General features: G+C 48.1%; 1 protein-coding gene across 1 annotated transcript in view; it reads left to right on the plus strand.

Moving 5' to 3' along the window:
• GRIK4 (glutamate ionotropic receptor kainate type subunit 4) overlaps nucleotides 1-22,700 on the plus strand; it is a 327,108-nt gene that overhangs the window by 171,582 nt on the left and 132,826 nt on the right. The window contains exons 5-6 of the mRNA XM_089915709.1: nucleotides 10,013-10,191; nucleotides 14,449-14,502. Of these exons, the coding sequence (XP_089771835.1) occupies nucleotides 10,013-10,191; nucleotides 14,449-14,502 (233 nt within the window). The remainder of the gene's footprint in view (nucleotides 1-10,012; nucleotides 10,192-14,448; nucleotides 14,503-22,700) is intronic.

Here is a 22,700-nt window from a genome sequence, read left to right on the forward strand (position 1 = left end):
AAGCCTTTTGGCATCTGCAAACGCAATTCCCACGTTTTCAGCCTCATTGTTAAGGAGCTACAAAGAGAGAGAGAGGGAAAATATAAAATTAGATGCATTTGTACTTGATGGGCTGAAGAGCTTCTTTCCTCAGAGAGTAGATTTTTCTGATGGAACAAGGTCCAAGGTCAATTCCCGATAAATTTTGTTTGTTTTTGCAAATGCAGGTTTTAGAAATGCATTTTCTCTGAGTCTCAACTTGCGACATAAATTTAGTGTTTATGAGATTTAGCTAATTTAAGCCAGCACATTCCAGCAAATCTGTGCATCTGTGTGCTCCCGGTGACAGCTGTGCACCACACACAGTCAGACAGGTGCTGGCTACTGGCTACCACTGGGGCCCGGAGCCCGAGATGCAGGCGTCTGTGTCGTGTGGCTCACCTGTGCAAGTCTTCCCCTGCGGGTCTGGGTGGGCTGCACTGGAAGAGGTTCGCCATCTCCATAAGGCTCCTCTCTATGGCTCCTCAGGACTGCTCTGCAGTGTAAGTCCCTCCTCCATCCTGGAATCCCTACAGCATCTGAAAACAAAAGCCCCCTCCCTGCCAAGGGTCAGAACCATCTTCTTTACGGGACCTCTGCACCTTACTGACTCCACTTGTACCTGCATTCATTTATTCAACACAACGTGATTATTTGCTCTGTGCTACCCAAGAAACAAAGTAGCTGAGTCCCAACTATGTATGCTTTTTGGATACCTTATTTAATTATTACAACAACCCAGTGGGTTTGGAAATGTTGGAATTCCCCATCTTAAAGTTTAATACAATGTATAGTCCAGTTCCTCAGTCTCTCTAGCCACACGTCAACTGCTCAAGAGCCACGTGTGGACAGTACAGATATGGAACATTTCTGTCTTCACAGAAAGTGCTACTGGACAGCATTGTTTTAGATCATAAGGATTTTATGGACAAAGCATTTTGTGGCTAAAAAAAGAGAGAAATGTTTAGATAACATTTCGTTCTATCTCTCCCTCGTGGAGATTTTCAGCACACATTAGCATGGACACCCTGAGTTGTCCTGTGGCCAAAACAACTATTTACCTCAGCATATTCCAAATAGGTTTGATCATATGCCCCCAAAAGGATGCTGATCTAAAAGCTCACAGGATGCTAGCATTTGATGGAACAGAGCTGGGATATGTTGCATTCCACCAGGTGGCCCTCCGCGTGTAGCATCCTCGCAGCATTGAAAGGTATAACAGAATCAAGGATTCTCCCCCGGAAATTTCTGCCACATGCCCACTCAGGCAGGACTGAACTGGCACACCCCAGGCACCCAGCGAGGATGTTGAGAGACAGAGGACAGGCTGTAAATATGCCCAGGCAAAGATTGTCCTGCAGTCCTCATCTGTGCTGGCTACAGCGTCTCACCAACTTGACAGGAAGTTCTTTCTTGTGTCTAGCCACAGTCCCTCTTGCTTTGAAGCTGAGCCCTGTTTCCTCTGCTTCAGCTCTTACTGGGCTTTGGGAAGTAAGTTGTTCAGATGTTTGTTAAACACCTGCTGTGTGCCAAGTACCAGGCTAGATACTGTTGCCTCCTAGCCCAGGGCTATTTCCACTGGAATTGACATTCTCTGACATTCTAACAGTTCCTTGCAGATTGCAAAGCACTTTCACTTATGTTTTCCCACTCTACCTCCCTCTTTCCCAGTCATTCTGAGCTGAGCAAAGAGTCTTGGAGCTGCTAAGTGACTTGACTTAAGGTCACGAAGCTGGTACATGACAAAACCAAGACTCTTAACTCCGGTCCTCCGACTGTGAGCCAGGGCTTCCTCCTCCGAGACCCCTCCCACCCTCCTGGGCTGCACCAGCAGACTCAGAGGAGCAGCTCCGGGTGGGCTCTACCCAGCAGGCACAGTGTCCTTTGAAGGGCAGAGATCTCCCTGGAGCAGTGTGTCCCCTTGCTCCATTGAGTGGGGTGTGGCATGGCTGAGCACAAAGTTCTGGAGAGGATGAGCCTGCCCAAGTGCTAGAGAGGCCGGCCCACATCCCAGGGGAAACGCATCAACCACACAGTGCTGCTCCGAGGACTCATCTATGGAGGCTGCTGAGTGACTCTGGCCCCACCTACCAGGGGGAGGGAAGGTGGGGCAGAGCAGGAGAAGTTCAAGGGCAAAGAGGATTCAAAATCTAATCAAAGGCTGAAGAAATGAGGGACTGAAGGGAAATGCAGCTCAGAGCTTGGGAGGAGACACTCTTCCATCTTCCTTATTAATGCAGGGCCAAGAGACGCTGCAAGTCGAATTAGGAACAGGAATATAATTCTATTTTCCTGCTGTCAAAATTAAGCATAACAGAGATCATTCCCCAGGGAATCATGCCATGTACTCTCCTTTTTCCCCAAAGTAGATCTTCAATAAGCAGGTTTTGGACCAAGTAGAGTTGTACTGTGGATTACATTATTTTTCTTTAATGGGGGGAAAAAATTAGAACATCTCTGCAAGTACCTAGTTCTAGTGCGGCTGGGGGAGGAGAAGTGAGGAATCCAGGCACGGCCATCTGGTCAACCCTGCGGAGCCTGGGGAGGGGGGTAGTTCGCTGCTAGGGGACTTCCTAGGAAAGTTAGGGTTCCCCACGACTATCCCCAAGGCCCCTTTGGTGAGCCCTGCCACAGAGTTACCTTTTGAGACACTCAGGCTGGACCCAGAGCCTTTCACTCTTCGTGGCCACAAGTGTAATATTCCATGTATTTTCCCGGTATCATTGTACATAGCTCAAATCAACTTTTTTTTCAGGCTTGCTTTGGTGTTTCTAAGTATTTTAATGTCCTTTTTTTGTGGCTACAAGTTCTGAGCCCCTACACCCTCTGCCGTTTATGTGCTACCTGTGTGATCTTGGCAAAGTGACTTAGGCACTTGCTAACCTCTGTTGTCTCATCTATAAAATGGGGATGAGGCTTCCTCCCTCCCAGGGTGGTTGAGGGGATAAAATAGGATGACACACAGTGTATAACAGCATCCACACCTAGGGAACACACAGCACACATGGTTTTAACTCTCTTTCCTTCCTGGAATCCCTTTTGAACAAGGCCAGGCCAGGACCTGCAGTGGCGTGACCGGAGTTCCGCTCTATCCTTGTAACATCCCTGTGTTGGCTAAACTCGGTCCAGATGTTGGAGAGGAGAGACTCTTGTCTCCTGGGGAGGAAGTGCGGCTGAAAAGAAACGCAGGCTGTTTCAGTAAAATGGGAACCGTCTTTGCAAGCAAACCAAGCTGCTCCACTACTCATGAGCTGTGTGATGTGAAGCAGGTCACTCTACCTCTCTGAGCTTTAGTTCCCTCCCGTGTAAAGTGGGGATAATAATGCCTCTCAGGGTGATTGGGTGGAAGGTATCTGGACCCAGAATGTAATACACGTTTAATTACTGTTACTTTATCCTGCAACCCTGGTTGTGGCAGTAGCGAGTGGAGGACTGGTGTGCCGGGAATGATACCCAGAGTCCCGTGTGAGTAGCTGGGGGACGAGAGGGGCAGTAGTTGGCCTTTCTAGTGCCCCCCCCCCAGGAGGCACTGTGAGAGAGCTTTTGCCTACGGTGATACAAATTAACCACTTACCATATGACAAACAGTCTGCTGAGGGCTTGAAATTATCTCATTTAAACCTCACATTAACCACATAAGATGGGCTCTATAGACATTTTTATTATATGCGTGAAGAAAAGAGAGATTAAGTCCATTTTCAAGGTCACATGGTTCTTGTTACCTCTCTCCCTGCATCTCCGAACACTGTGGAAGAGACAGAAGTGAGGGACCATTTTTCCTATTTTATGGGAGGACTGAGGCCTTCTTCCCAGGCAACTCAAGTGGTGAATCAGAGGCCAGAACTTGGAATCAGAAACCTGGGTTTGGACCTTGGCCAGTTAGTTCTGTGATCTGTCCCAGCATCTCTCCTGCTGCAGTGATTTGGTCTCTACCCAGGAATAATGATAATACCTGCTTCCAGGGCACTTGTAGGGTTAAATCAACAGTATGTGAAGAAGCTTAGGAAACACTGAAGGCAGTTCTCAGGGCAGGGATGCCTCCTGGGCCCAGTAATTAATAAACCAACAAACACCCTGAAGTGGAGAGGCCGAGGGGAGCGCAGAGGGCAGATTCTCCCCACGCCCATCCTTGCCGTCAGAGAAGGGGGCCGCCTCCATGGCCAAGCAGGCAGCAGGTGGTCCTCCTGGGACTGAGAAGTCTCAGCCTCCTCCTCCGTCCCCTCTCTGTCTCCTCCTCTGGTCCCCATGGTCTGGCCCTTTCTGTCCTTTCTTGGGGCCAAGCCCAGGTGTGGGATGGGACAAAACCAAGAAGCAGGTGAAATACGTACGTCGTTCAAGCATTCGAATTTGTTCCGTGCCCCTGCCCCACTGACAGCACCTCGGACCCTCCTCCCTCTCTCTCCATCAGAATCTGCTCCCTGGAAAAACAGGACGTGAAAACCGTACACCCGAGGCACTTGCACCTAGCAGGGGGAGGGGACTGGAGATGTACCAGGTTTAGGGCACGGTGCATGGTGGTGAGCTCACATCGTCTCCCTAAATCCTCTGGTCGGTATTCCATCAGATGCCTCCCACAAGATTTTAAAGTGTCGCCCCTGCTGGGAATATTAACATTTTCCAGAATCGAAGCTTGCAGCCCAGGGAATCAGCCAGTGGAGAGGAGGGATGCCCGTTGACATGATTATTTATTCTTAATTTTTGATGCAAAGGTCCTCTGTGTCCCCTGCAGACCCATCCCTTAGGCGTTTGTGTCCTTGTCCTGCAGACTGTGTAACCCCTGCTGTGCCTTTCTCAGCCTCTCCATCCTTTTCCTCCCTGCCCCACCTGGCCCCTGGGTCCCAGTCCCAGAAGCCAGTCTCCTTCCTTCTTCCTAGAACAGCCAGCCTACTGGGTTTCACATCGATCCATCCCATTGCATACTGAGCAAGACTAATAGGTTCCCCAGGTCCCGCTCAGCCTTGGCCTCGGCAGGCAGACTCGCTGCTGGGCCAAGGGTCCCTCAGGAGAGGAGGGTCAGGGTGCAAGTGGAGGGGAAGCAGGGAGAGAGCAGCTTTTAACCCTTCTGGTGGCACCTGCCTTTGGCAAATCCCTTAGTTCCATGAAACAGATAGAGGTGAGGAGAACGACAATTGGAAAATACCAAACTGCACTGAAAAACTCTAATCTTCTTTATGTAACTAAACCACTTTTCCTCTTCTGCAGATGCTTTCCTCTACCTAGAATAAAAAAAGGATCCTTTTCTGATTCATAAAGACTCTCTGGGCTGGAAAGACATCAACATTTTTGTAGTTCAGCTTTCCGACCCCTGGTTTCATTCCCTCTACAGCCATGCTCAACTGGGGCTTCAGTCTTTCCTTGACTACCTCCAGCAATGGGGGACTCCCTCCCTCCTGATGCAGCCCACTGCCTATTTAGATGGTTCCAACAGAGCTTCTTCCTTATGATAGCTAAGTGTGTCCCCCTGTGACTTCCATCCATTCATTATTTCTGGGGTTAGCCCTTGACTACAACTCAAGAGCAGGTCTGTCTTATGACAGCCCTTCCCCTCTTCCTCAGACCAGGCACCCACTTCCTTAGTGGCTCCTCAAGTGACGTGGTGTCTGTCCCCACCTGGCAGTGCTGCTGCCCTGATCTGTTAGGATGCAGAGTCTCTCTCTTCCCCCAGAGGCCTGTGTTCAGTCCACCAGCAAGCACCGTGCATCCCACCTCACAGTGGGGATGTGCCGAGGAGTTTGAAATAGGAGCCCTGCCTAACACTGTGAAATAATTACAGTACATGTTATCTATCATAATACATGCATATATGCATAAGCATATGCTATCAAATGTTTCATATGGTTTATAACCAAGGGCTGTATTCTGTGAATTGGGTAATAAATCCTGTGTGAGTTGGGAGAAGAGAGAAGTGTGTGGGGGCTGGAGATCGGAGAGAGGGTTTGGGGGAGGAGATGGGGTGAAGGACCGTTGGGATGTGAGTGAGTGGGGGGGATGGATGGAAGCCAGATTGGGGGGGCGCCTTCTGGGTGACAGACACTGTTCTGCTGACTTGCCATCCTCTGACTCCCGCTGTAAGGTAGTCTTGACGCTTATCCCACAGATGAGGAAATTGAGGGGCAAATGGGCAGAGAGAATGGCTCACACTAGCTAACCTATGGGCGGTGCAGGAGCTGGGATTCACGGCCCACCTGGCGCTCTTTCTGTTACTTCAGGTGCAGTGCAGCCTGGGAAAGGGAGTGACTGGGTAGGAGATCCTGGGGACAGTTGCGGACCTCCCAGGGACTCGCTGCCCTTCTCCCCTGCCCTCCCCTGGGCCTTCCCTGCCTCCCTGCAAACAGTGTTGGATGAGAAGGGGAAGGGATGCTGCTTCCTTGTTTAAAAGGCAGCAGAGCACCCCAAGGGGGAGCAGGGGGTGGGGCATCTATTAGAGTAGGGTCCCCAGTTTCCCTGACACATTGGAGCTCTTTTACCCGGGAGCTCAGTGCACCTGCCAGCTTTAACGGGATGAAGGGTCCCTGGGCTGCCTTTGCCAGGCTGCTCCGTGCTGTGTGTAATTGTACCGTCACTCCCCAGGCTTTTGTCTTCTCCCACTGAATCTCATTGCGCATCTGAAGGATCCCAGGGGATTTGGCCTCTCTCTCCGTCAGGCTCCAAAGATTCTCCCTGCTGCATTCCAGGCCCTATGGGGGTTCACACCCACCATTCCTCCGTTACTTATACCTCCAGCTGCTCCCTTAGAGCGTGTCCTGGCAGATCTTTCCTTGAGCCAAGGAGATGGCCATGACTTCAGCAGCTCCAGCTCTGTGGCCTCCCCAACCTCGTTGTCCTTTGATTGAGTGCTCAGACCTTTGTCCAAGTGGGATTTTGCTTTTCCCATCATCTCTGAGAAGATGTGAATATTCTCTCCATTTTACAGACAGGACACAGTGGAGCTACCCCATAGGAAACCAGATTTTCAGGCCACCAAACAAAATAGGGATATCATTTGGGTTGGGTTTTTTTTTTTTCATTTTTATTGGAGTATAGTTGATTTACAATCTTGTGTTGGTTTTAGGTGTACAGCAAAGTGAATCAGTTATACATACACATATATCCACTCTTTTTTAGATTCTTTTCCCACATAGGCCATTACAGAGTATTGAGTAGAGTTCCTTGTACTATACAGCAGGTCCTTATTAGTTGTACTTTATATACGGTAGTGGGGATATGATTTGAACTTTGCTATAGACTTAGCTACAGGTTCCTGGCCTCTAAGCTCCTGAGGGCAGGGTCTGTACCTGATCCATCTTCTCTGCTGGTGTCCTATTGGCCGGGTGCCGGGCCCTTAGGACAGTGAGTGCTGGATGAACAGACGTGTACCTTCCTCCCTATTCCTTCTGCCTCACTGAGTCACCATTCCTGACCTTTGGGTTCTTGTGGGGATGAGTAGACACAAAAGAGGTAACACTGATTCTACGCATGCCAGTTCCAAGTGTGCTTTCACATGGGATCTCAGTGAGTTCTCACCTGTTATGCCCATTTTACAGATGAAGAGTGGAGCCTTGAAGAGGTTAGATGGTTCTCAAGGTCACACAGCCAGCGAGGGTTGACCCTGAGCTTGAATCCAGATCTTCTGCGTCTGGGTTGGCAGGAAGTGCCCTGGCAGCATCAGTGCCACTCTGGATGGAAGCCGGTGGTGAGGGGCTGGGAGGGGCACCGATAGCAGCAGGGGGTCTGTACAAGCCTCTATTGAGGCCTGTTTGGGAAGGAAGGAAAGGCCAACCCGATGCTGGGCTTGCACGGCCTGGGTTTCTGAAGCCTCTTTGTGAATAGCAGGCCCTCCGGGGGCTCCCTGCTCCCTGATGCAGCCTCCAGCTCCTGGGACCACCTTCTCAGGACCTGGGGGACGGGAGTTAGGGGTTGACCCCACCTTCCAGAGCTCCAGTCTCCATCATGCCAGGCCCTTGGGCTCTACCCTGCTCCCTTTTCCTTGTTAACACGGCACACCAAGGCTTCCCCGCCAAAGCCCAGAGACGCGTGTCTCCAGGCCTCCCTGGGTTCTGTGCCTGATGCTTCCTGCTGCATTTTATCCTAAGAGGCAGTCTGTCTCAGGGGAAGAGGGTTGGATGGAGACGAGAAAATGGGGATTGTGGTCCCAGCTGTGCTCCCGGGCACATCTCGTCGTCTCTCTACAAAATGAGGGAGGTGCTACGAATGCTCTTCAGATGCCCCCCATCTTACCTTTTGGTTCTCAAGGGTCAGGAGGGGGCGTGACCTGAACAGGGAGGGTCATATTCATGACATCTCTGCATTTAATATTCCTTTAACCAGTACAGACACCAGGGCACTGGGATCTTTGGTTAGAAAGCAGCCCTTCCCGGGCCATCCTCAGTGTGTGCAGACTGTGTCTGGGAGAGTTATTCTTCTCCTGCCTCCTGTTCGCCTCTGTGCTGTGGGATACGAATACTTATAGGATCCTTGGGAGGACTTGAATGAGATGAGCCATTAAAATGTTTAGCCCATTACCTGGAACACAATAAGAAAAATGTTACTCTTATCATTGATTGGCTTTTGAGAACAAATGCCTATAGGTCTCTTTCCATTGGAAGTCCTGCTGACTTCTCAGGAGACCTCCCACCCAACCACACACCCTCCTCCTGGCCTGCCTTTTCAGAGACAAAGCAGGATTAAGACCTTTGTGTCTCCGTGACATCCTTCTGGAATCCCTCCTCCCGAATCCCTCCTCCCGTATGCTAAAAGGCAGATAGCGAGGGAGGGGGAGAGTCTTTAGCGCACAATCCCAGTTTTCTGTTTTGTTCTGCTCCCACTTGATTGCCTGCTGGAATGCAATTCAAGACCTGTTCTTTCATAATCATAATAATACCTTGTCTCAGTGCAGCCGTGGTGCTCTGAGGAGTTCAAAGGGTTTCGCTAGACCTGTTTTCTGGGCCTTGTGACATTGAGGGAATTGCTCCCCGACCTCCACCACGGAAATAAAGGCTGCATGTAACATTTATGAGGGCTCACCATGCGTGAGGTTCTGGCCTAAGCACTTGGCCTGTTACTTCATTTAATCTTCTCCACAGCCCTGAGCTCTGGCCGCTGGTATTACAGGCACACCTCGTTTTACTGCACTTCGCAGATACTGCTTCTTTACAAATTGAAGGTCTGTGGCAACCCTGCCTCAAGCAAGTCTATCGGTGCCATTTTTCCAACAACATTTGCTCACTACGTGTCTCTATGTCACATTTTGATCATTCTCACCATATTTCAAACTTTTTCATTATCATTATATTTGTTCTGTGATTGGTGATCTTTGATGTTACCCCTGCAAAAAGATTACGACCCACTGAGGGCTCAGATGATGGAAGCAATAAAATATTTTTAAATTAAGGTATGTGCATTGCTTTTTTTAGACATAATGTTATTGCACATTTAACAGACTACAGTATAGTGTAAACATAACTTTTATATGCACCGGGAAACCAAAAAATTCTTGTGACTCACTTTATGGCGGTGGCGTGGAACCAAACGCGCAGTATCTCCGAGGTCTGCCTGTATTCTCATTTCTCAGATGAGCAACTGAGGTCAAGAGACCCAGCCACATGGGGTCACCCAGTGAGCAAGTGGCCAAGTTAGGGGAAGAAACCCAGGCCTGGTGGGTCTCTGAACACAGGTCTTGGCTGCTGGGCAGCGCTGCCCCCAGGGCCGTGAGAAGGAGTTGGGGATTCTCTTGTCCGATTCAAGGGAGCCTCATTCTCTGCTTTAAAAGAGCATTCCCCAGGGGGTTGGGGTAGGCCTTGGGCACTGAGGAGGGTTCTTTTCATTTGAGATGGGGTGACAGGACGCCCCAGAAGTTAAGAGACTCGCTCAGGTTAGGATGTGCCTGCTTAACCAACAGGGGGCAGACCCGCGACCCTGACTCCGGCACGAGTCTTCGCTTGTCCTGCTTTGGCTCCCGTGTCTCCCAAGGCAGCGCCGTGGACCCTCAGGGCCTTTGTCCTCTCTTCCCCTGCAGGCCTTTTAAACCTCGAGAAGCTGCTCCGGCAATTCCTGATCTCCAAGGACACCCTCTCGGTCCGGATGCTGGATGACACTAGGGACCCCACCCCACTCCTCAAGGAGATCCGGGACGACAAGACAGCCACCATCATCATCCATGCCAACGCGTCCATGTCCCACACCATCCTCCTGAAGGTGGGCGCTGGGCCGGGCGGGTGCTGGTGGGCGCCGAGCGTCCGCCCCCTTCCCCTTCCCCTTCCCCTCCCCCTCCTTCTGAGCTGGCACTCTGCTCCCTTCTTGCCTTGGGCATCCTCCTGGGCCAAGGCTGAAGGAGCCCGGGGCTGGACTTCTGACCCTAACAAACCTCTTTGTGCTTCAGTTTCAATGGACGGCTCCTGAGAGCTAAAAGGAGAAAGCAGGGTGATGGCAATGTCATAGAACATGTAACTCATGGTGCAACAGGGCAGCCACCAGCTGAAACACTGGCCAAGCCTAGACCTGCCAGGAACTCTGTGGTCCAGGGGTTCCTAGGAGGGGCTAGGGTGGTGGCGTGGGCCACTTGGGGACTTGGGACAGAGGCTATTTGCCAAAAGGAGTAGAAGCATCCCCATATTTTGACAACCAGGGCAGTCACATCCGTGTGTATTACTGAATATCAGGCCTGTGTGTAATCCTTACACGTGTACTATAGTTCACCAAGTGCTGTCATGTAATTTCTCAGTGTAATCCTCCCCATGACCATGTAAGGTGGGCCTGATATCTTCCCTCCGCAGACGAAGAAACTGAGACTCTGCGAGATGAGCAGCTTTGTCCAAGGCTCGGCCCTGTGAGGAGCAGAGCGAAGTTGGCATTGGTTCTCTTAACAGCAAATCAGCCCATTTCTTCTACCCCCCGGGACACAGAGGGGCAGGGTGCTAGCTCCTGAATCAACATATACACATGGAAATGGAGAGAGAGAGAGAGAGAGAGAGAGAAGTCAATACCTGGGGGTCCACTCTGGACAAACAGCTGCAAACTGCTGGGCATCCTTGGAATCACTGGCTCCACTTCCTGGGCTGGTGGCTCGGCTAGGCAAGCAGCCCCAGAAAGAGTAGACCGTGCTTCCAGGCTCCGCCATGGCTCTGGCAGCTCCCCCAGCCTCTCCAGGCACATTGGCCTCTTCTAATGCCATTTTAATTGCACATTTAAGTGCAACCTGCCATCTTCCAGTGGGGGAGTGAGGTTCCTCATTAACTTCTGTGGAGCCATGAGGAGGCCGGCAGACACGCGATGATTCTCTCTTCCTCTCCTTCCCTCGCTGTCTCCTAACCTCCCCACCCCAGCTAGTTTTGTTTCAGAATTAATAAGAGATTAGAATGAGTTCTCTGAGTACTGCGGGCTGTCCCTTCAGCCTGTTGCTATAGTAATTTTCCACAGCTCCAAACCCACGTCTGCCTGTGTGGGTATACCCAACTCACACACTCAAACACAGAATTTTTGTCTTTCTCTTTCTTCTCTTATGTCCAGAACTATGATCGAGGAAGTCATCAAAGACAGAAAAGCTCCTCTAAGTTTCAGGGCACGAGAGATAAAGGCTGAGGAGTCCTCAGGAAGGTGGGGAGTAGGGAGTGAGATAGATTTCCCTCAGTCCCCTTGCCAGGGGCGGGTTGGAACCTACGGTAGCTGGTTCCTACCTGGATGGTGCCCTGGTGGAAGTCTTAGGCTCAGCCCTTGCCCAGGAATATTTCATCGCTCCCAGGATATGCAGTTGCCTCCCCACTCTCTTTAATATGTGTATTTCATTGTTGAAATTTAGGAAAGTACAGAAAAGCACACATAAAAAAATAAACATCATTCACAATTCCATCACCCAGAGAGAACCACTATTAAATTTTGGTGTCTAGCTTTTCTACCTTTACAGACACATTTTTTTCCTTTTCCAAAACTATTATCACACGGCACACACTCTTTGGAAAGCTGTGTTTTTGTTCTACTTAATAACATGCCATGCATTTTTCTCATGTCATTGCATATTTTTCTACAAATATTTTAATGGCTGCATCATTTCCTATCCCATGGATGTACCATAATTTATTTAACCATCCTTTATTGTTGGAGATACAGGTTGTTTTCAATCTTTGCTATAATAAATAATGCTGGGATGCACGTCTTTGTACATAAATCTTTATGCAAATTCATGAATATTTTCTGAGCATAAATTTCTAGGAGTGGAATTACTGAGTTAAAGGTATGCATATGCTTTTCAGTATTTTGATATGATTTGCCACATTGCCTTTTAGAAAGGCTGTAAGGATTTACACTCCCACCAGCAGCATATAGGTGTCTTATAGCACCCTTGCCAATACTGGGTATTTTCATTAAAAACGCCTTTAATTTTTTTTATGGCTGTGCATTTGAAGGAAATTCCCTTGTAATGATCATTATTAGCAAATGGTTCTGCTGGGTGCAGGCTTTCCTGAGGCCACCTGTCAGACTCAGCCCTTGTGACCTTGGAACCAAATCCATCAGTGACCAGCGAGGTTTCAGGAAACCTTGTTCCCATTTGAATTCCTAGCAGCCCCAGCAGGCCGGCCCTGCATCCGTCCTGGACTCAGTCCGCATGTTTCCCTGGAGCTTCAGACTCCTCTTTCACGGGGCTACAACCTGGCCTTGAGGGGCGTCAGGGAGGATGAACTCAGTGTGGGAAGCAGTGTGATCAGAGGATGTACAGAGCTTCTGGGAGTCTTGGTGTGCACTCCTGAGCCTGGCCCCAGAGCTAGACAGCGCTCCGCTGCCTCTTGATTTCAGGAAGATTTCCAGAGTAATCCCCTACTTTATTGAGCGGCTGTTCTGGCAACGAACTCCGTGTTTACCCAGAATTCAGGTCTCAAAAACCAAGGGTCTCTTGTCTCTTATTTTTAGGACATCAGATTTCACAAAGTGTATTTTAACCATCTGACGGTGCCCTCTCCCAGCCCCCTGCCCCCAGCCCATCCCTGTAACCCGGGAGCTCTCGCTGGCCTAGGCAGTGGTGAGAGGCACGGACAGCGGTGGGGGAGGGAAGGGATGGAGGTGAGCATCGTGCCCCACCATCTTCTTGGAAGTGGAGGAGGCAATGTAGCTTTGCTAGAAGAAGGAAGAGCCTCCCGTCAGGGTCCTTGGGCTCCATCAGGACCCCCCGTGTAATCTCACCCCAGACATTTGTTTCCCATTGGAATGGCAGTGATATAATTACCCTGGCCTATCCTTCAAGGAGGCTGTGAAGGTTCCTGTGAGAATGCTTACAAAATTATTGGAGTGCCTTGGGGGGTCAACACGATGTAAGGGGAAAATTTAATCATCCCTGGCCTTGTATTTTCCTCCCATGCACCTCAGTAGTCATGACAAAAATGGTTTCCCAGGGGCCCAGGGCTGTGGGCTACATGATGCAGATCTCACCGACGGTCAGGAGGGATGAGGGCCCTGGGGAGAGCTGGGCTCATTATTTCCGTGATCTCCTTGTCAACTTCTATAGCACCTGTCACACTCCAAGCCAGGCACGCCGACGGGGAAGCTTGCTTAGGGGTATTTATGATGGCTACAAGGATCAGACAAAGGGAGACCCTTCCGAAGTCACAGCTCTCAACCGCGGGCTGAGACTTGCTGATGCGCTGTGACCAAGGGCACGTCCCAGGCAACTTGCTCCTCACTACTAATAAAGGACCAAAGTTTGCAGGTGACTCACCTGTTTCCAACATTACTGCAGATTCAAGAATACCCTTACGAGCCTCACTCACTCTCATCCCGCTAGGGGTGGAGTTAGTTTGGGAATTGCCTGCAACCCGCGGACTCTCTGCTACCTATGCCTCGGCCCCTAAGAGAAGTGCGTCAGTAGTTCCATCAGTATCATAGCCCTCCAAGGGGAGTATGAGACATTTCCATTTATGAGACGCGTGATCTTCTGGACAAGCTGCACAGCCCTTGGTGCTTCAGCGGTCAGCGCTCAGCTGTCAGTGGGGGTGGTGAAGGAGTAATAGTGCCTACCTCATCAGGTGAACCCAAGTGAAATGCTTTCTAGTGCAGACTGAACACTGAGTGAGGGTTAGCCTTTGGTATTGTTAATGGTTGTGGGGATGATTATTATAGTCTGTTTTATTATTTGTTTCATTTCCCGTAAAGTCACTTTGGTTTCCAGAATACCCAGTTATATCCGTGGGAATGTGTTTTACCTGAGAATATCAGCTACTAGGAGTGTCACTGCAGGGGTGGGGTGTGGGGGGGAGGGGGAGGGACCTTACTCTAGAGGCCAGGGTTCCTGTGCCCCGTCCTCCGAGGCCGAGGGCAATGTAAGAAACAATCCATCAAGATGTTCTACTCGGCTGGTGCTGAAGGGTAGTGGGCCAGACCAAGGGCGGACACTTGGAGCCCTCCCTGCTCACGCACTTCGAGCGGGTTTTTATTTTCCTCTCTAATCTCCTTCTCTTCCCTTTGCAGGCAGCGGAACTAGGGATGGTGTCAGCCTATTACACATACATCTTCACTAATCTGGTAAGACATTTTCACAGCTCACCTCCTTGGCATAGAGAGTATCATTAATTAGGGTCAGTGGGGTGTGACGGAATGAAGCCCGGGAGATGGGAAGTAGGGAAATGGAACAGAGGAGCAGAAGCCAGCCAGAGAGGCAAGGCATCTGAGAAACATGGAAACCCAGGAGCCACTGGGATTCTCATCCCAACAATTCTTAGCCTGGAGAGAATGGAAATCTGGGGACTCTAATGCCTCCATTCAGATGCCACCAGCAACATAGCACTGAGCCCTCTGATGGATGCTCTCCTCTATAGGTCCAGTTACTGGCCTGCAGTCCAGTCTCTACACTGCCAGACCCTTATGCTGGCTGGCTCAGAAGTAGGAAAGCTAGAGCACAAGATGTATCGAGTCCTATGTACAAAGGTGTTATAACTGGATACACGTCCAGAGGCCATTTTTGCCAAATCCCCTTGTTTCGCAGCTGAGAAGACAATTCTGTAGATATTTTACTGAGTCAGGTTGGAGCACTATTTTTGCCATGTACCATCTGTGTACCCTTCAACAAGCACTGAGCCTTGTTTTCCCTATCTGTAAAATGGGCATAAGGACAGCTACGTTATGGAGTTGCCGTCATTTCGAAATGATGTAATTTAATCTGCGCGTATTTTGAAATTGTAAAACATTAAGAGATGTGAAAGGTTGGTGTGAAGTATAGACACACTCAGTTAGAGAGTAGAAAGAACCTCAGAGAACAGGTTTAAAAAATTATAACTTTTTGTTTTGAGATTACTATAGATTCACAGGAAGCTGCAAAGATAATACAGAGAGGTACCATGTACCTTTAACCCATTTTTCTCTAATGGTTACATCTTACATTATTACAGTAAATATCAAAACCAGGATATCAAAATATCAAAGCTATTAAGACTTGTGTAGATGTGTGTAACTCCTACTGCAATCAGGATACAAAATCTCATTACCACAAAGATCTCCCTCAAGCTACCATTTTATAGTCACACCCACTTCCCTTCTTCCCACCATCTCTAACCTCTAACAACTGCTACCCTGTTCTCTATTTCTAAATTTTCTAATTTTATATAAATGGAGTCATGAGTAAATGACCTTTGAGGTTAAATTTTTTCACTCAAAGTACTGCCCTCAAGATCCATCAAAGGTGTTACATAAATCAATAGTTTGCCCTTTATTATTGCCAAGTCATATTTCTTGGGTGTGGATGTACCAGTTTCCTTAACTATCCACCTATGGAGAGACATAGTTTCCAGTTTTTTGGCTATTACAGATAGAGCTGTTATAAACAGTCATTCAGAGAAGAGGTTTAATTATTTTATGCCTTTATTTATTTTATAAATGCACGAGGTATCCAGATCATTTAAGTAGCCCCTTCATCCAGACGTGCTTTGATGTAACAGGAGCCGGGCCAGGCATTCGGGATTACAATGGGAATAAGAAACCAAGCCGGCCCAGGAAAAACCTATTGCAAGGTACCTGTCCTATTGCATAGTGGCAAATTCTGTGAGACGTGTACACAAAATGCTTTAGACTCTAGAGCAGGGGTCACTTGCTTTACCTGCAGCGGGCAGGAAATGCTTCATAGAAGAAGGGGCCTTTAAGCTACACCCTGAAAGACAGGTAGGCTTTTTCCTAGACAAACAAAGAAGGAAAGAACATTCGGGGGTGAGCAACAGCTTATTCACATACCTGGAGATTTGAGTGACTTCAAACGTATGGACTGCGCCAGGAATGGGTGTGCCAGTTAATTATTATTCATTTGTAGCCATTCATGAAAGTAACCTACTTAAAAGATGTAAGGCAGGTATCAATGCAAGATCCTTGCTGTGCTTGGGGAGCAGAATTCAACCTCACCATTATGACTCTTGAATCTTAAAATGGAAAAGGTTACCTAGAAGTTAAGCCTTTCTTGGCCAACACAGGTGGTAGGGTAACCTAGGTGATTGTGCAGTGTCCCTTCCGGGATTTAGGGGCCAGGTCTCCTGAAATGTCCTGAGAGGCTGAGGAGATGCCTGCCCAAAGAGACGAGCTGGGATTCTGTGGTCCCTGTTCTTGTCCAGCTGTAGTGTCGTGAGCAGCCCTTTCTTTGGGCTGCTATGGAATTGTTCCCCCTGCAGCATCCTACAGGCCTTTGCTCTCAGGGTTGAAAGGCCCCTCGAAGAATCCAGTATAGCTGCTTTTCTGGTGTAGGGACTCCCTCCACGGCAGGCTTGCCCCACCACAAACCTGCCTGTTCCATTGTTGGAATTTTTCCACTGAGGTCTAGCATACATATAGAAGGCCACACAAATCATATGTGCACAGCTGAATGAACGTTCTCCAGGTGAGCACACCTGTGTCAGCAGCACCCTGATCCAGAAATAGTCCATTGCTAGAGCCCCAGATGTCCCCCTCACGCCCCCTCCCAGTCACTACCCCTCAAAATGTAAAGCACAAGGAACTTCTTTGTTTGCTTATTTATTTATTTTTTCCTATCTAACACTGCTCTTGTAAATCACAGCATTAACATGGAAAAGGGTGGAAAAGGATTAGACTATTCCCAGAGCAATGCAAAAGCATTTGCCTAATGTAAGGAGGCATCTGGGGGAGCCCAGCAAATTAGCAAAAGAATAGAGAGAGATGAAACTCCAATTGTGTTCCATTTGGGGAGCCTGGGAAGTAGAGGGGAGGAGGGGGAAAAGGCAAGCCAGGGGCCACCTGCCTTGTGCCCACCTGCCAGGGACACCCCCCATGTCAGTTAGCCAGGGCAGCAGAGGAGGAAGGAGCGGGGCAGCAAGGAGTCGCGGGGGTGTCTTTGCAGATTGAAGGAGGCTAGTCTTTTGGAAGATAAGTTCCCAGGACGGTAATGAGAATAATGCGCGGTTGCTTGGCCTGGAGATGTTTAAGAAAGCGTCACCCACGCTGCAACCCACCACTCCGCCTTCTCAAACATGGTGATGATTGTGATGTCTTGTGGAGAAAGCACTGGCCTGTGAAGTCAGGGGACCTGGGTCAAGTCCCCACCCTGCCTTATACTCACTGTGTGACTTTGGGGGAGTCACGTTGACTCTCTGAGCCCCAGCTTTCTCCTTTGTAAAGTGGGGATAATAAAATCTTACGGGGTTGTTGTGAGGATAAAGAAAACTGCATTATAAATTGCCAAGTACTATATGTTTTGAAGGCATTGCATTTTTTTTAACAGATCTTTATTGGAGTATAATTGCTTCACAATACCGTGTTAGTTTTGGTTGTACAACAAAGTGAATCAGCCGTATGCGTACATATATCCCCATATCCCCTCCGTCTTGTGTCTCCCTCCCACCCTCCCCATCCCACCCCTCTAGGTCATCGCAAAGCACCAAGCTGACCTCCCTGTGCTATGCAGCTGCTTCCCACTAGCTATTTTACATTCGGTAGTGTATATATGTCGATGCTACTCTCACTTCACCCCAGCTTCCCCCTCCCACCCCGTGTCCTCAAGTCCATGCTCTATGTCTATGTCCTGCCCTGCCACTAGGTTCATCAGTACCATTTTTTTTAGATCCCGTTACAGTGGCCAAGAGGCACATGAAGAGATGCTCAACATCACTAACCATTAGAGAAATGCAAATCAAAACTACAATGAGGTATCACCTCACACTGGTCAGAATGGCCATTATCAAAAATTCTAGAAACAATAAATGCTGGAAAGAGTGTGGTGGAAAGGGAACCCTCCTGCACTGTTGGTGGGAATGTAAATTGATACAACCACTGTGGAGAACAGTATGGAGGTTCCTTATAAAACTAAAAATAGAACTACCATATGACCCAGCAATCCCCCTAGAGGCATATACCCTGAGAAAACCATAATTCAAAAATTACGTGTATCACAGTGTTCATTGCAGCACTATTTACGATAGCCAGGACATGGAAGCAACCTAAGTGTCCATCGACAGATGAATGGATAAAGAAGATGTGGCACATATATACAATGGAATATTACTCAGCCATAAAAATAAATGAAGTTGAGTTATTTGTAGTGAGATGGATGGACCTAGAGCCTGTCATACGGAGTGAAGTAAGCCAGAAAGAGAAGAACAAATACCGTATGCTAAGGCACTGTATTTCTTTTGTAACACTCCGATACTTTCAGCTTTCAAAGAGCTTTTGTCCTTCTTGGGTGGGCACAGAACGAGATGAGCTTTGGGAGCGTGCCTCAGTCAGAGAGTTCTTTCAACTTGGACTTAACAGGATTCACACGGTTTGTAAGTTTGCAAGAGGAAATCAGAAAAGTAACTGCATGAATGATGATGGCTGAGTAATAGCCAAGAAAAGAGAAGCAAAGCTGTTGCAAAAATCAGTCAGTGAGAGAATATGCTGGATGCTTCTCATTAGTGCCTTGGCTCTCTGGAAGGGACAGACCCTATGAGGAGTAAAAAAACTATTTTTAAGTCCATTCTTTCTGCCCAGTTGCTGTTGGAGTCTTGGGCCAGAGCATTAGGGGCTTTATGTAGAGGTTCATAAGTGAGCCTCTGTGCTTCTCCAGTCCCTTTCCCCAAATACAGATGCCACCTAGACTTTAATTTTTATTTATTTATTCTCTGAATTCCTCAAGGATCCCCATCACGTCTCACCTCTCTGAATTCTGCCACAGTGATGCAGTGGGCACTCAGATTAGCTTTTTGAGAGTTAGCACAAAGGTGTGGGCTTTGGCATTCGTAGACATGACTAAGAATTCCAGTTTGACTAGCGATCAGCTGTGTGATCCTGTGCAAGTTACTTAATCTCTCTGAGCCTCAGTGACCTCACCAGCTGTTGGACGCTAATAACACCTGCCTCAGTAGATAATACCCACACAGAAACTGACTCACAGTACAAGTTTAGTAAAGAGAAGGTATTATTTTAAAAAGTCCTATTTGTGCTTCCCATGTACTGAAAAGAGCAGGAGATATTTATTTTGCTGCCCAGCCTCTAATGGCCTGTAAAAGTGACTCCTAAAATGCCATTTTATTGATTTCCAGAGAATGACTAGAACTAGGTAGTTCAGTTATTGTGCATAACCATTGTAGGGTTTGCTGGTATCAGTAATTACTGAGTAGTTGGTCAGGTCTTCATACCTCTGTCCCACCAGGTGTTACAATTGATTTAGGGCATCTGTAATCAATGGGTTTGTTTGACTGCTCTGGACTCCATCAGTTGATTATCCATCACAAGAGTTGGGACAGAAATAGCCATCGTGAATCAAACTTCTAAACCATCAATTCATTTTGACCTTATAGAAAGCACAGTTTCTTTCTATCGGGGTCTGGCCAGCAGGGAGAGTAAGGGTGCCAGCCTTGAGCTTTGAGTGACGGAGGTGACTGATGCAAGGAGAGGTTGGGCCACGAGAGCTGAGGCTGGCTGGGAGGATCCTGCAGCTATGACGGGAAGAGCCGGGGAGGAACTCCACAGGTCCAGGGAAGAGCCAGTGGGAGCCCAGGCTCAGTGAGGTGTGTGACAAATGTGAGAGACACTTCAGCAAGAGGGCAGAGACCCAGGAACAGGGACAGACTCGCTGCAGAACAAAGGAAGAAGTCACGTACAGGAAGTTGGTAGCCGCTGAGGGCAGACAGTCATAGCAAACAGCAAACAAATACCCAGGTCTTTTACTTATATCTCTATTTTGAAATAGAATCTGACGTAGTTTGTACTAGTGTCAGAGGTTTGATCCGTGAAACAGCTTCTTGTCCCTGCTTCTGGTTCTGATGGGTCAGGAGTCAGTCCCATCAGGGGTACAAACCTCTGATGAACAGGTAGGAATGGGTCACCTGAAGGCACCTGGCTAAGGCAGGAACCCAGCCAGAGGGTCAGCTCCTGGGGTCCAAATCATGAGAGCTTTTATGGTAAATTGAGAACCTGGATATGCACCTGGCCAGGGATCTGGAGAGGAACGAGAAGGAGGCAGGTCCTGGTGGTTGGCCAAGGTAAGGGGTCAAGAGTCCAGGCCAAAGTAAGATGGACCAAATAAGGGACAAAGCAAGGTGAACAAGAAAATTATTCTGCAAAGACACAAAGGACACAGATGCATGAGTGACCTTGAAAACTGGTTCCTGCCTTTATCCAGATTTGTTGCTTTCTTTGTTTTTTGAACGTTTTTATTCTGGTAAAATATATGGAACATAAGATTTGCCATTTTAACCATTTTTAAGTTTACAATTAAGTGGCATTAATTACATTTACAATGTTGTGCAACCATCATCACTACCTATTTCTAAAACTTTTTCATTACCCCAAACAGAAACTCTTTAAATATTTTTTTTTAAATAAGGAAGGGTATTTTTTTTAATTAATTAATTAATTTGTTTGTTTTTGGCTGTGTTGGGTCTTCGTTTCTGTGCGAGGGCTTTCTCCAGTTGTGGCGAGCGGGGGCCACCCTTCATAGTGGTGCACGGGCCTCTCACTGTCGCGGCCTCTCCCGTTGCGGAGCACAAGCACCAGACGCGCAGGCTCAGTAGTTGTGGCTCACGGGCCTAGCCCCTCCGCGGCATGTGGGATCTTCCTGGACCGGGGCATGATCCCGTGTCTCCTGCACTGGCAGGCGGATTCCCAACCACTGCGCCACCAGAGAAGCCCCAGCTCTTTAACTATTAAGCAGTAATTCCCCATTCCCCTTCCCCCCCCCCAGCCCTGATAACTCCTAATCTGTTTTCTGACTCTATGAATTTGCCTATCCTAGATATTTCATAATAGTGGAATCACGTAATATTTGTCCTTTTGCGTCTGGCTTATTTCACTCAGCATGTTTTCTAGGTTTATCCATGTTATAGCATGTATCACAACTTCATTCTTTTTTTAACTCTTTTTTTTATAGTGGTAAATATACATAAAATTTACCATTTAAAAAAGTTCATTCAGTAGCAATAAGTATACTCACATTGTTGTACAACCGTCACCACCATCCATCTCTAGAACATTTTTCATCCTCCCAAACTGAAACTTTATACCCGTTAAACGCTAACTCCCTATCCCTCCTCCTCCCGGTCCCTGGCAGCCACCATTCTGCTTTCTGTCTCTATGAATTTGCCTCTTCTAAGTGCTTCATGTAAGTGAAATTATAATATTTGTCCTCTGGTGCCTGCCTTACTTCACCTAGCATAATGTCTTCAGGGATCTCTGTGTGTCAGAATTTCCTTCCTTTTTCAGGCTGAATAATAATCCATTTTATGTATATACCACACTTTATTTATCCCTTCATCCATCATGTGGACACTTATGTTTCTTCTTTTTTTTTTTTTTTTTTTTTTTTTTTTTTGCGGTACGCGGGCCTCTCACTGTTGTGGCCTCTCCCGTTGCGGAGCACAGGCTCCGGACACGCAGGCTCAGCGGCCATGGCTCACGGGCCCAGCCACTCCGCGGCACGTGGGATCTTCCCAGACCGGGGCACGAACCCGCGTCCCCTGCATCGGCAGGCGGACTCTCAACCACTGCGCCACCAGGGAAGCCCCCTGCTTCTTCCTTTTGGCTATTATGAATAGTGCTGCAGTGAACATAGGTGAACAAATACCTGATCGAGTCCTGCTTTCAATCCTCTTGGGTATATATCTAGTAGTGAAATCCCTGGATCATATGGTAATTCTATGTTTACTTTTTTAGGAACAGCCAAACTCCTTTCTAGCCGTACCATTTTTATTCCCACCAGTCATGTATGAGGGTTTGAGTTCCTCCACATCCTACCAAAACCTGTTATTTTTTGTTTTTATGATAATAGCCATCTTAATGGTATGAAGTGTTCAGATGTGTTTCTTATTTCTATTTGGAGTTTTCCAACTGAAAGAAGCAAGACCACATGGCTAAAGTTGAGAGTCCTGATTAAGAAGCTTTATAATGGGAGAAAGAAGCTGGTGTGTAAAAACCAGTCCTTGAGTCCATCAGACCTGGTGAAAATCCCCAGTTCGGGAGCGTCCTAGCTGTGCGCCCTGATGCTCTTGGGGGCCTCAGTTTCCTCATATGTAAAATGTGAATAATAATATCCATCTCAAGAGATGTTGGTAAAATTTAAAAATAGCGATGGATAACACTTTGTATCCAGTAGGCAATGCCAACTGCTTTAACAGATAAACCCCAATCCCACGGCTTCACACAGTAGATGTATATTTCTCACTCAACTGAAGTCCCCCAAGTGTGTTCCTGGTCATCAGGCAGCCTTCCAGAAGGTCATCTGGGGGCCCAGGCTTCTTCTAGCTTCTAATGTG

Source organism: Delphinapterus leucas, chromosome 7 (genome assembly GCF_059928025.1).
Source record: "Delphinapterus leucas isolate spDelLeu-1000000601 "Yukka" chromosome 7, BTC_Dleu_Yukka2, whole genome shotgun sequence".
Lineage (NCBI taxonomy): Eukaryota > Metazoa > Chordata > Mammalia > Artiodactyla > Monodontidae > Delphinapterus > Delphinapterus leucas.